Raw genomic sequence first — 14,722 nt, forward strand, 5'->3', positions numbered from 1 at the left:
GATGTAGATTTGTGAGTATCTACATGACTTGCCATATCAAAATCTGTATATCCAACTAACATTGGGTCACCACTTCCAAAACTAAGTCTCATATTAGAAGTGCCACGTAGATATTCATTTTACTACATTCCAATGCTTATTTTCTGAACAAGAAAGAAACTTATTGACAACACCAATGACATGTGCTATGTCAAGCCTTATACAAACTATCACATACATTAAACTTTCTATAGTTAAGACATATGACATTCTAGCCATATCTTCTTTCTCTTTATCAGTAGAAGGGAACTGCTTAGAACTTAATTTAAAGTTTGTAGCAAGAGGTGTACTAACCACTTTAACATTACTCATATGAATCATTCAAAAACCTTTTTGATATATTGCTCTTATGACATATACAACTTCTTTTAATTTCTGTATCGATTAATTTGAATGCCAAAAATCTTCTTTGTTGGCCCTAAGTCTTTCATTGTAAAATACTTACTTAACGGTTTCTTCAATTTGTTAATTCTAGAAGAATTCTTGCCAACAATTAACGTGTCATTAACATAAAGCAATTAAATGATAAAATTATCATTAGAGAATTTATGGAAAAATACATAATGATAAGAATTTGTCTTACGATAACCTTGCTTCTCCATAATAGATTCAAACCTTTTGTACCATTGCCTCAGTGCTTGTTTCAAACTATAAAAACTCTTCTTTAATATGCACATGTAATTTTCTTTTCCTTTTACTATGAAACCTTTGGCTGATCCATATAATTTTTTTCTTCCAAGTTACCATGAAGGAATGATATCTTGACATTTATTCTCTTAATCTCTAAGTCTAAGCTAGCTGTTAAGCCTATAACCACACGAATAGAAGACATCTTCACAATTGATGAGAGTATCTCATCAAAGTCAATGCCTTTTCTCTAACTAAATCTTTTTATTACCAATCTTGCTTTGTACTTAAGTTGTAAAGTAATCTCATCTTGCTTCACCCTATACACCCACTTGTTTTTGAAAGCTCTCTTGCCTTTAGGTAACTCTACTAACTCAAAGGTATGATTCTCATGCACTGAGTGCATCTCATTTTGCATGGCTTCAATTTATTTACTTTTATGTTCATCTTTTATCACTCTTGCATAACATTTTGATTCTCCTAAATCAGTCAATAACACAAATTGACTAGCAGGATCCTTGGTTAAAGGTACTTAAACATGGTAGTCAAATTCTGTATTGAAAATTTAATTTTTCATATCATATATTATATCATATGATATGTCTTTTTAAATAAAATAGTAATAAATTTTAAAAACATAAATTAGAGTTTTTTGTTATAATTTTTTTTTTGTCTTCCACTTCAATTTAATGTGACTAATTTTTCCAAATATAAATGAAAGGCTAAAAGTATTTCATCAAATTGTCACAAACTTAGTCAAGAAAAGAGTATAGGAAAACAATGTAGAATTAAATTTCATTATGAAAAATAATAATGCAACCAAAAAAATAAATAAAAATATAAAGTTATATATTAAATATCCAACTTTACCATAAGAAAATCATTTTTACTTCTAACTTTAACATATCTTTAAATATTATAACTATTAACCATATCAAAACAACCAAAACATTTTATACTCAACTTTTCACTCTTAATCATTTAAGAGTAGAAAGGAATTGCTGGAAATATATCAAGCAAAAACCATAATATCTTCCTTTTAATCATTCATATCATCAAAATCAATGTTAATATCTATATCTCTACTATTTTTATCAGTATCATGCAAAATAGGTAACATATCTTCCTCTTCAATTTCTCTATCTTCTTTATTCATAACTTTTATTTCATTATCTTCAACCACTTTTTCTTTACCTTTTTTTGTTACTAGCACTAAAATTCCTTGTTCTTGCAAAACCTCCTTAATGTGAGAGAGGAAAAACCACAAGACCATAGTTCACCAAAAAATTTCCATTATCAACAAGGTTGGATACAAATCTCTCTAGTTAAAACTAGAGGTAGAAATCCATGACTCCCCAAGAATAAATTTTCTTAGCAAATGCAATAAGTTTCCACAACAAATATGGAAAAATCTCACCAAAAATAAAGGTGTGTTCAAAGGCTAAAGGACGACTTTCTAGAACTCTAAATCCAATCTCCATCATTTAGAATGATAATCAATGAGTCCTGAATATGTTTCTAAAATTTTAGTTTAGTCGAACCATAGATTGACTTTGTTGAGACTGTTGATCAAACATGGATGGACTACTCTTACCTAGAAAAATCTACATTTTTCTTCTCTATTTGTTGCTGTAAAAACCAATTCTATCACCCTTTGCTGCCTTAAACTTTTGGGTTTTTAATCTTTTTAATTGATCATTAAGATTATCAATTTAGCCTTTCTCCAAGCGAGTGAAAAAACTTACTTGGGCTTCACTTTTAATAAGTGAACTTTGGGCTATCCTCCACATAGAGGGAAACTCAACCCAACACTTGGTTTATAATAGTACCTACAAGTCTTTTTATGTTGAGATGGAGAAAGAGGCAAGAGTAGCCATAAATGTGTGAATGGATAGTATAGACTAAAGAAACTTTAGAGTAGCAAGTCAAACCTTTTTAGCATATAATTAGATAACCACCGTGTCAAGATCGGGAAAAGTGTTTCTATGTAGTAGAGAGAATATGATGAATTCAAATTCATTATTTTCAATGTCACAGTAAACTAGTAAACTCTAAATTCATCTTGTTTTTTTGTGTGCATAAAATAACACATCATGAGCATCATGTCATTTCAATTTAGACAGTAATAATTGGTCTCATTAAATAATCATCTCAGATAAAAAATTATTAATTGACTAACCTGAATTTTTTAATACATATGACTAAGATTATCGTAAAGTTGAAACCGATATAGCATTAGTAGTGAAGTAGTCTTTAGCAAGCAGATCCTAAATTCTTCTACAGCCTCAAAACATCCAAATTGTAGTTTTATGATGGAGCACAAGTGTTATGGAATCAAGTAATGATCTAATTATATTTCTAGTCTCATTCTTCAAGCATGTCTTCATGTCTTGTTTTTTGATTGGTTGATGTATATCACTAGTAACATAACACCATATATATATATATATATATATATTTTGGTTATTAAGAAACATGGACACCTTTTGAGCCCAAATAACATAATTGGTACCATAAGGATGGTACTAATGGGATGCAAAATATCTATTTTCTTTATGGAACAAACAACTCCAATCACAATCACAACCGAAAAAGAACGAAATTTAGTGGGAGTCCAACCCTAAAATATGCCCAAACAAAACATCCAATAATGATTCACTATGCACAACTCAAAAATTAGGGAAAACCAAAATATCTCTAATAAGATTCCCAAAGCCAAACTCATATAATATCAATCTAACACAAAGCCTAGCTCAAATAATATCAATTTACTAGGCCCAACCCAATTACCTCGAACCAAGCAAATCAATCCAATTAACACTTTCAACTAAATAATACCAAATGAACCAAATTAACTCTTTCAACTAAATCAAACCAAAGAACAGGCAAGAAAAAATTCATTACCAATGAAGAATCTAATATCTCGATCAAATAAAAGTGACAGCAAAATGAGAAGACTCACGGACAAAGGAAGAAATTTGTGTCCAAAATCTATATGCAACAACTAGATGCGGTGGGCAAAGGAGTCTTGTTACCACAGATTGATGTTGACTAGAGACAACACTGGAAATTAATTCGTTGCAAACAAATATGACAACACCAGAGATAGAACAGAGTCGAGTTTTAGCAAGCAAATGCAATAATATTGAATTAGACATTGATCCGTGACAACAAAACCTGAGACAATTCAATGGCGGTTTTTCGTTGGCTGAATGTAGAAATTGCCAACAGTGGTCGGAAACCAAGATCGTTGACAATGTGAGAAGGGAGACCTCGTTTGTCTATGGCCAAGTGAGTTATAACTCCAAAGGGCTGAAACAAAAAAATTTTAAAGAAATTTTCAAAGGTGAGGGATTCAGTTGTAGGAAGTAAAGGATGAGAACTCAAATTTTAATGGTGAAAAGGAGAGAAATCAAACTAGAGAGGCTCAAAGTGATATTAATCTGACTCTGATATCATGTAGAGAAACGAGTAATTGCATTTCTTGAATGTAATTGTGTGAATGACTTATGAATTTACACGTCCTAAATTTTATATATATAAATCAAAATAATCCATATGCAATAAGGTGTAACATGAAGTTATAGATTTAAAATATATTTCAACATTGGAAATATATATTTAGAGAATATATTTTAACACTGTACTTCTTGCAATTGTTCCATCCAACTTCTCCCTTTCATTTAACCTCTGTTTTGTTCATACTTAGCTTTGCTCTCTCTCTACGATTTCCCATTACACACACCCTGCAGTGAAACATGCTAATTTAACTTGAGCCTTTTCACTCATTTTTTGGTTACATTAAGAAGAATGAAACAAACGGTAACACTAATTGGCTGAAGACAGTCGATAATCATCTTCATGTGTCGCAGGTGGAATCCTCGAATGCTGGTAACTCAGACAAAAATCAACGTGTCCAAATCCAAATCCACTTCGTTACATGCAACCCCTGCATGATGACCTCTTCAACACGTGCCTACTTTTTCTTTAACACGTGCCTCTCAATCTCCCACTGTCCCTCCTATTTAATTCACTACTGTCTTACACCTTCACATCATCAAAATCATCTATTTTCTCAAATATCATCAGGACCTTTTTGTAACCGTCATCTATTTCGTCAATGGCTGAACATTACCAACCGCATCACCAAAGTCAGCTTTATCAGTCGCAGCACCACAACCCACAACAACCTCGGTCCCACCTGGTTGTGAAGACCGCCACTGCTGTCACCGCCGGTGGCTCTTTTTTGCTCCTTTCTGGTTTGACTCTTGTTGGTACGGTCATTGCACTCGCCATTGCCACTCCACTCTTCGTCATATTCAGTCCGGTTCTTGTCCCTGCGGTCATTACAGTGGGTCTTTTAACCATGGGCTTCCTGGCCTCCGGTGGTTTCGGTGTAGCAGCTATCACTGTTTTGTCATGGATCTACAGGTATATAGACCTCAAAACTGATAAACCGAATAGATTTTCACCTTCATTGATGTTTTGATTACGATTGTTAAACTCGCAGGTATGTTACTGGGAAGCACCCACCTGGGACCGATCAACTTGATTATGCACGCAATAAACTGACTGCTAAAGCTCGAGAAATGAAAGACAAGGTTGATCAATATGGACAGCAGCACACGGGGTCGGAGCCGCATCAGAGCCCCTAAGGCGTTAAGTTGATGTTGTCTCTACCATGTGATGGACGGGGGTGATATATAATTGAGTGGAGATCAAACGGCTATGATGCAATCAACTGTTGTAGTTGAGAAGTCATTGGTTTTATGTATTTGTTTTTAATAAACAGTGCGTTGTACTGGGTTCTTTGTAAGTTGTATTTGTGTCAATATGGTGTTATTACTCTTTGAAATGTACTCTTCTTAATAGTTGCTCATTTCATGTCTAGTGGTGATTTCTTTCTGTGTTTTTGTTTTGAATTACCTAGTTAATTTCGTTACCATAATTGGTAATTCTCATCGCCGGGGCGAGGACATGCTTGTTAGCATTTTTCCGATGGAAGGAGAGGGACACGTGGCATGCTCAGTTGAAGTGGTGAGGAACACTTGTCATGCATTGAGCAGACAGGTGACACAGTCGCCGAAAGGTGTTGTCCGCCACAATGCGAAGATAAGAGTTTTTTTTTATAACTGCGACCGTCGGTATTTATTAGAATCTCTGTTTATATTTATTGGGTGGGTAAACTCAGGGGTGAGAACTCTATCTCTATTTATTAGATAGATAAATTTAGAATATAGAGATTTCATTTTTATTTATTGAATAAATAAAATTTGGGATATAGTGATCGGATCTATAATTATTGTATTAAATAAATTAAAGTTTTATAAATATAATAAAGATTTGAATCTAGAATTTTATTTTAAAAATTTACTACTGTATTAATTTTGCAAACTCTTCAGACCAATGCAAAGATAAAATTTTACCCTCAAATAAGAAGACATAAACGTAAAAAAAAAAAAAAAAAAGGGACAAACGTTACATGCAATTTGCATAACAATTTGGAATTGATCATCAAAATTAAAAGAAACAATATTGTGGTAATTCATGCAGGAACAATATTGTTATTAATAGAGTAATATTTTTAAAATTGATTTGATCACGTTTTGGAGTTAGCATTTTTAATATAATATTAGTATATTAGGTTAGGTGAAAGAGTTTTTGACTGCGTTTTGAGGTAATTTGTGAAAGGTAATGATTTGGTTAGCCGTTACATGCAATTGGCATAGATGATGATTTTGTTAGCTCTTACATGCAATTGGAATAACTAGTCATCTCATGTGATAGATGATTATTTGATTAGCTATTACATATAACTGGTTATCCCTCTGATATCATCAAGTATTATTATTTGCATAGTTGATTATCTCTCTCATATTACTTTAATGAGTTTGATTAAGAAATTTGATCACACTAAAATATGTTTTCACATTTGTATTGTAGTAGAGAATTTCTCTTGCACTTTATCCACTTAAGAGTGTGTGCGGTTTGGTTTGATGTGGTTTAAGAGGTTTTTTTTTTTTTTTAAATCAAACTAAAAAAAATAATTTAAAAATTTTTTAAATCAAATCAAACTATTTTATATTTCAAACCAAATCAAACTGAAAAACATGGTTTGATCTGATTTGAATTATAGTTTGAATTATAATTATCAGTTTCTTATGATATACGATACATATCGTATCCTACGATATGATACAGATAAAAAATGATATATATCATAAAGTGTTTAATTATGCACATCCCTACATCCAATCCAACTTTATTTTGTTGCACGTCAAACTCATATTTACCTCTATGAGCTTCTCTAATCATTTCCAGGAACCTAGTTTAACTTGGCTTAACTTGATCATTTCTATCAACGAAGAGGCAGAGGGAGAAAATTGATTTCAGAGTAAAGTATAAAGTCCGGCGGAGGCATAAAATTGATTTTGGGTCAAAGGATAGTGTTTGACTAATGAGAGCTAGGAGTATATAAAAAGTCAAAAGACTTATTCTCACTTCTAAAAAAATTCATAACCATCCTTTTGTTAGTAAAACTCGGTATAGTCAATATCTTTGTTGAATATTATAATCCTTTTAAGCATACTTCTAATTTTTTTTAAAATAATTTAATAAAACGAAATCTATAGCGGAGTCAATGCAAGGTGGCTGACCCTTCATCTCGTTCGTCTTTGACGCTTGGCAAAAGGGACTTTTTTGGTGAGTTGAATTGAGTTGTGCGATGATTATTTGATTAGGGTTGGCATGGCTTCCTACGTCATTGACACGTGGCTTGAAGGAAATATAACAGATGAAACAAAAAAACCAGCGGCGGATTTCGAATTTCAAAACGTAGTCATGATAGGCTCCATAAATACGTCCTAATTATACAGGAGAATTTTTTATGTAATCTACAAAAGATAATGAATATGTGATCTTATAAAGAAGAATTTTAACAAGAGTGTAATAGCATAAAAACTATTAAAAATATTGAAAACACAAATCAAAGGAAAAAGGGATGATGTGATAATTAAGGATAATGCAACAATTATCAAACATATGAAAAATAATGTGACATATATTTGGTGACATATCTACTTGATGAAATATGTCAAGTTTAGCTCCTTGTTAATTTTAGTTTCTTAGTTGTTATAGAGTTTTAATTATTTTGAAAGTCTTAGTTAATTTAAGAGTTTTAGATGTATTTATTTTAGAAATATTAATTAAGTTAGCATATTAATTAAGTGTTTGGATATAATAAATGGTTTTTTTTTAAATAAATTAATGAACATTTAATAAGAAAATTTATGTAATTTAGTAGCATTAATAATAATAATAGGAATCTAAATTGTAAGGAAAATCCTATTTTGCTACCTTATAGTATTATTCTCTATATAAAAGGGTGTGGAAAACTAAATTATGCCTTATAGTTTAAAGAATAATTTCATAAAGTGCTATTTGTCTTTACTCTAATTCTTATAGAAAGAATTAATTTGTTTAGTGGAGAATTTTTATCCATTCTTATTACTCTTCTTTTTTTTTTTTTTAGAGTGTGGTGAGTCTACCTAACTTCTTGTTTATGGTGATATTCGTATCAAACAAGGGTTGCTAGTTCTTCTTTTTCTTATTTTATTATTTGATCATTGATTCAAACCCTCAAAATATCCATAAATCCTTACAAACATTATCTTAATTAATCACACACACAAACTTTGATTCTTGGGCACATCATTTTTGTATAAAAGTCAGGTTTGTGTATGCTTGAGACATAGAAGGAGAAATGAAAGTCATGGCAGAAGAAGACACAACAAGAGGACTTTTTTTGGAACGAGCACAAATTATGAGACTGCAATGACAAGAAGAAAAATGAGGGAACAAATTTGTTTGATTAAATAACCAACAAACACCACATAAGTCTCAATCGCTAAGGGGAGCTTATCGAGATGGTGTGAAAAAGCCTATAATTAGGGATGAAACAGAAGAACAACCTTGGCAATGGTGACAACATCGAGAATCCAAAAATAATATTAAGGTGAAGATTTCACCATTCAAAGAGACTAGTGTACCAGAGGAGTACATAAAGTGGGTTCAATGAGTGGAAAAAGTACTTGAATGCCAAGACTATTATGAGGTAACTAAGTGAAAACTTGTTGCTTTTGAATTTACCTAATTTATGGTGGGAGAATTTGAAAGCACAATGTAAAAAGATATTGAGAAGATTACATTAGAAATTGGAGATTGATGAAAAGATTAATGCAAAAATAGTTTTTCCCTAAATATTATAAATAAGAATTCTATATTAAATTACAAAGTCTTAAATAAGGGGGTATGTGTGTTGAAGATTATGTTAAGGAATTTCAAATATTATTAATGAGATGTGAATTGCAAGTACCCCAAGAAAAAAAACTGTTGCAAGATGACTAAGAGGGTTGAATAGATAAATTCATAATACATAGAAACTACAATCTTTTGTCTTTTTGGAGGATGTAACTAAATTAGCTATTAAAATGGAAAGGAAACTTAAGCATGCTTATTATGTTTAATGTATTGTTTTTTTGTTCTAAGTAGGCTTGTGGAATGTGTGTAGGTTTAAAGTATATTGGTTTGTAGTATATGTATATTTAGGGTTTTTATTGCTTACACATGAATTTTGGATGAAAACATGTTACTATTTAAAATTTGTTTTCAAGGACTCCTTAACTATATGGGTTAGGTTTTATTATACTTTTGTTATGTATGTGTCAGGTTTAGCTTTTAGGCTTCTATAATGTAGATTTTAAAATTGGTGTGGTGTTTGTACTATTATCAAGTTTGGTTTGGTTTTTATGACTACTTATTGTTTCATAAGATTACTATTTATAAGTTGTTTACTCTATATAATTTGTTAGTGTTTCATGCAGGGTGGTTATGTGGGGTTCATATTCATTTGATATATGTTACATTACATTTTTGCTTATATGAGGTTTGATTATTATGTTTGCTTACCATAGTGATTGCATAAATGGAAGGAATTATCTCTTATTTAGATTTAGATTCATTTGAAAAATAATTTTATGCATAACACAATGGCGTGTATAATAGTTAGAAACTAGAGAGTGCAATGTTATTAGAGCGAAGGAAGGTTTTAACCTTCAATTCTCTCTAAGTACTCCTTTCCACCAAGACCACTCTAAAGACACCCATAAACACCCTAGTCACTGCAACTTATTGCAAAACATAAGACAAATAATATATTCTTAGGAATCATCAAACTTAACTCCCTTAAATAAAAATTATCACATAACAAGAATAAAACATGACATCAAATACTTGAAAATAAGAAAAATTCACCTACCTTTCCTCTGATGATGCTTAGTCTTCGGTGGCAAGAATCCAACAGCATTCCTCTGCTCCAACGACTCTCTAAGGCTTTCAATCCTCACTACTCCCTTTGTGAAAAGTGAGTTTAGGGTTAGAATGTGTAACCCTAAACACAACACTAAAAGAAGTTTTATAACAACTAGAAAACACGTCAAGGACAGTCGTCCCTTCGAATAGGATGGGAGTTCCTAAGATTCGCATCATGAAAATTACGCGAGCATCATTTGAAATGGTTAGCTCGTAGGAAGGGCATCCCACATGTTTAACTTTTTCATTGACTTTGAAAATTCAATGCAATCAAACCTATCAAAAGACCTGGACATGTCAAATGACTAAAATACCCCTGAAAGTACCTAAGGTTGCTATAATTTCATTTAATGGTGGCATTTAATTCACTTTTCTTTAGACATTTTGATTGACAATATGAATCATTACATGTGAAGTAGTTACCTTAAGGCTTGACATTTCTCTTGCCTTAATCCCATTTCTTTTCGTCATTCGAATGAGACTCCTTCACTCCCTCACATTTCTATGTTTTGGTTTGAAATTATTTTGTTTGGAAGAATTGCTAGCTTCTTCGATAATCTTGGAAGGTTTCTGCTATAGTCATGGTTGAGGATACATCTTTCACCCTATGATATCTACTGCAACCTAGTTTTAAAATTCATCTATGAAATTGAAAAACAAATCCTTTTCACTCATTTTTTCAATCTACAACATTAGCTTGATGAACACTTCAACATAGTCCATGATAAAAATGAGTATGCTTTAATTTCTTTATTAGCTTTCTTGTAGAATTGGTGTTTGAACTCTTTTCAACTCTTCCTAGAATTGGTGGTACATAGTGGTTTGATTCACCTTTCTCTTTTCATCTAGCAATGTAATTACATGAAAATAACATTGTCAGTGCCATAAGAAAGTTTCCACCTCTTCCCCAATCCATTTCCCACTATATGGCATCATCTTAGGAGTTTTAACATGTGTGGCTATAAACAAAGATAAAGAGATGATTGGTCCTACTACTATCACTTTCTTAAAGATAGAACAATCAATTTTCATCTCTTAATTTCTTCAACTTGAGCTTGATTCTTGGCTAATATGTTGAAATTTTTTGACTCAAAAGCTCTATAAAGTCATTGGTTGACTTATGACTTTATTCGATATTTGTGTTAATAACATTTAAGGATGGGCTTTTTGAGGCTCTCTAATTTGCCATCAACATCATCCACATATTGGTCTAGGCAATCTAACTTCTCAACATGCTTTGGGAATGCCAACTTTAGTCTAGTCACCTCAGTGTTACTTGTGAGCATACTATTGGCCCATACTAACATCACTCTCATTACAATTTTTTTGTGTCATCCTTCCCTTTTTTAATATGAGATATGTGAACTAACATTTTTTAATATAAGATATGGCTTTAGTGTGCAAGCACAAAATCAAACACTAAGTCAACTTACAAAGAGATCTACCTGCCTCTCTCTCTCTTATCAAGATCTACTTTGAAAAATTAGGAATCCTAGTATGATTTAAATAGTTTTCCTATGAAAAAATCTTCTAAAAACTTCTAGAAATATGGGTTAAGCCTCTCAAACAAATATTAGACCTTATATACTTAGACTTAGAGTTAGACTTAAACCGAATGTGACATTAGGTATTTAGAAGAAAGAGATAAAATTGAGTGAGATGGTAATCAAGTTGTAACACAATAGATAGTTTAAGCTCTAATTAACGTTTTGATTAGATTAATTTAAATGGATTTGAAGGGAAAAAAAAAAATCCAGAAAAGAAATTGCAGTAAATAAATAACAAAAAGAAATGGATGTCTGGATAGAAAAACTTGTGAAATTCAATGCTAGTTGTACTAAATTTGACATGACTTCTTAACTCACTGGCCGTACGTGATCGTTTACAGAAATCAAGGGAAGCTGTTGATCATTCCTGAACCTGGAATGGAGGTCACAGATAATACCATGGCGAAATTAAACCTACTTGAACCACTAACTAATACTATAAAAATATATAAAAAAACAACACATAAAATTAACTATTACATGGAAAAAGAAAGTACTCATGCAATGAACTTTCTTCAAGCATTTCGGCAGAAAATGTTACATGAATTTAAAAACAAAAATTAAAGACCCTCCATCCAAACAGTACTCATCTTTAACAATAAATCTTTACACTTTAAACGGCACCGAATTGAAGCGCATATGTGTAATAATCTTATCCCAAAACATAATTATACACTTGAATTTTACCGCACTAAGTCTGAAATCCATTCAATATTCGGAAAATCCGAAACTTCAATTCCAACTCCTCGACTAGTACTCTTCCCTTCTTCCTCACTAATCTTCAATCCCCTCAAACTCTTCAAAATTTCCGAAATCTCTTCAAAACAGCATTTGTCCCCAGTCTTCGCCGTTGACGGAGAACCTGACGACTCAACGATAGAAGCTGAGGTGGTATGCTTTCCTCGACCGAATCCCATGAAACGATCTCTACCATTGATTTTTGCCTTGAAAGCAAAATGGCGCTTGTGTTTGGCCTCGGGGCGGAGTTGATTACGGGTGTGCGCAAAGAAACAGACCTTCCGTTGACAAAACCGCCCCGCATTGCATGCACGTGTACGGTATCGAGCCGGGTGGAGCCAGTATTCGAAAACGCCGTGAGCGAACTCACACGTGTCGCCTCTCGGGCACTTTCCGTTTCGAAACGTGGGGCAAGCGATAGCACAGTAGGGCACCTTGCGTGGGTCCCGGCGCTGAGCTTTCTCGCCTTCGTGGGCGTAGGGACAGTCGGTCCAGTCGTGACTGCGGGTTCTTATGCACCGTTTGATCTTGTACGCATACATGCGGAACTCATCGGAGCCGTAGATCGCTTCGTCGAGGGCATCTTGGTATTGCCTAGGGTTTAGAGATAAGCCCCCAAATGGGTGATCTGTGAAATCGTAGAAACTAGGATTCACAACTTTCCACATTTTTATAAGGATTAAGACAATCAGAAAAACGGCTTCTATGGTTTCAAAATTAATGTATTTGTTGCGATATTCTTCAATGGTAGTGTTGATTTTGGAAAACAGAATGTAAAAGTATAGAGTATAATGACTGCAGTGAGAGTTGCCCTGACTAAGAGGATTTCAAAAGAAAAAGAAAGAGAAAGTAAACGCAGATAGAAACCATAGCCATGAAAAGAAACGAAAAGGCAAAACCGTTTAAAGAGGAAGCAGTGAGAAAAGTTCAGAAGAGGTGATGCATTTATAGAGCAATGAAGTAAAGTGTTATTGAGTTAAAAGAAGTAAACATGGATAATAAGATTTACTTTTTAACTCTTCGTCTAACGGTAACGGATGTATCCTTGGGTTCCCGTTCCCCTCAGCTTTGAGGTTTTGGTTTCTGTGCATATGCCACTATTGCAAGCATACTACCCATTTGTTGATGCCCAAATTTTCAAGATATGTTTTCTAATTGGCCTTTTGTTGTTAAATTTTATTTCAAAAGCTATAAAACCTTTAATACGATATTGACTGTGTTTATGAGAGAAAAAAAAAAAAAACAATTCTCCCAAACTTTAATTTCACTTATGAGAAATCACTGAAAATATATAATAATAAGAAAACTGCAGAGGACTAAGATTTGATAATATTAATGAAGCATAAAATTATATACACTTAATTTTGAATATCTAATTAATTATCAAATGATATGTTATTATATAATCAAGTAATTTTGAATTAAAGATAAAATAATAATAAATTACGGAAGGATATATTATTTAATTATTTGATTGGATATTTAAAACTAAGTGTATAAAATATTTATCTTTAATAATTCAAATAATTAGGTAAAAGTTTTTTTTTAATTATTAAAAGACATTTAGTCAAAATTAGAGGATTTAATTAATAAATATTAAATGTTTCGTGTCTCAACTAAACTATGAACATGTTTGCAATTGGATGAAAGGAGGGTACTCAAAATTAAACAAATTACTGAGTTTGATTGGTTGGTCATAATCGTCTTAAATAGCATTAATGAATAAACAAAATTAAACATGATCATTATTTTTTTCATTATTCTTTTAGTGCATTTGACAAATTAATTAATATTGGGTAATCACAATCGTAAATGATGATGAAGTGAGGCAGGCTAACGGACGTACGTTTGAAACAAAGAGTATAAAATTAGAAAGGAGGGCGAAAAAACTGCTAAAATTAGGAAAAGGTGAAAAAATTAGGTAAATGCATGGCGAGCCACACGTGGTGGTGATAAGTGACTGGGCTTATATCAAGGCAAAAAGCAACCTTAGATTCGCTTACGCGTGTTAAGGCCTACGTACTCACATGTTGGCAAGCGTTTCTCTTAAGGTTTGGTAATAATATGACAAACTAAATGAACAAACTTTTCTTTACATCCTTGCGCATTCTTGCATGTCACTTTCTCGAGCTAACTTCCTTCCGGTGGCGGACCCAGAAGCTGAACTTAGTAGGACCTATGATATAATAATATAAATATATTTTAAATTAAAATAAATATAAATACTTATATTAATAAAATATTTATAATTATTTGACGTGATTTATTTTTTTAAAATATTATATAATAACATCATTATTAATATTATTAAATATATCTTTCTTTGTATACATACAATCAAGTTATCATTCAATCTCATCTACTTATTTTATTTTGCAAACAATTATTTACAAAACTCATTG

The 14,722-nt window shown here is 32.1% G+C and overlaps 2 protein-coding genes across 2 annotated transcripts; one reads left to right on the forward strand and one right to left on the reverse strand.

Annotated features, from left to right (window-relative positions):
* Positions 1–4,719: 4,719 nt before the first annotated feature.
* LOC123205923 (oleosin 1-like) lies at positions 4,720–5,545 on the forward strand. The gene is made up of 2 exons (XM_044623000.1): positions 4,720–5,097; positions 5,177–5,545. Exons 1-2 carry the CDS (start codon positions 4,787–4,789, stop codon positions 5,319–5,321), a joined length of 456 nt encoding a protein of 151 aa, XP_044478935.1. The 5' UTR covers positions 4,720–4,786; the 3' UTR covers positions 5,322–5,545.
* Positions 5,546–12,058: 6,513 nt separating this feature from the next.
* LOC123205925 (zinc finger CCCH domain-containing protein 54-like) lies at positions 12,059–13,122 on the reverse strand. Its single transcript, XM_044623003.1, has one exon. It carries the CDS (start codon positions 12,986–12,988, stop codon positions 12,266–12,268), a length of 723 nt encoding a protein of 240 aa, XP_044478938.1. The 5' UTR covers positions 12,989–13,122; the 3' UTR covers positions 12,059–12,265.
* Positions 13,123–14,722: the final 1,600 nt, after the last annotated feature.

The sequence above is a fragment of the Mangifera indica genome, unplaced genomic scaffold, assembly GCF_011075055.1.
Source record: "Mangifera indica cultivar Alphonso unplaced genomic scaffold, CATAS_Mindica_2.1 Un_0019, whole genome shotgun sequence".
Taxonomy (NCBI): domain Eukaryota; kingdom Viridiplantae; phylum Streptophyta; class Magnoliopsida; order Sapindales; family Anacardiaceae; genus Mangifera; species Mangifera indica.

Bases quoted from the DNA above. Each gene is read 5' to 3' on its own strand.
- LOC123205923 (XM_044623000.1), top strand. From the start codon at position 4,787: ATGGCTGAACATTACCAACCGCATCACCAAAGTCAGCTTTATCAGTCG. The intron at 5,098-5,176 runs GTATATAGACCT...TTAAACTCGCAG, and splicing joins GTTTTGTCATGGATCTACAG to GTATGTTACTGGGAAGCACC.
- LOC123205925 (XM_044623003.1), bottom strand. From the start codon at position 12,988: ATGTGGAAAGTTGTGAATCCTAGTTTCTACGATTTCACAGATCACCCA.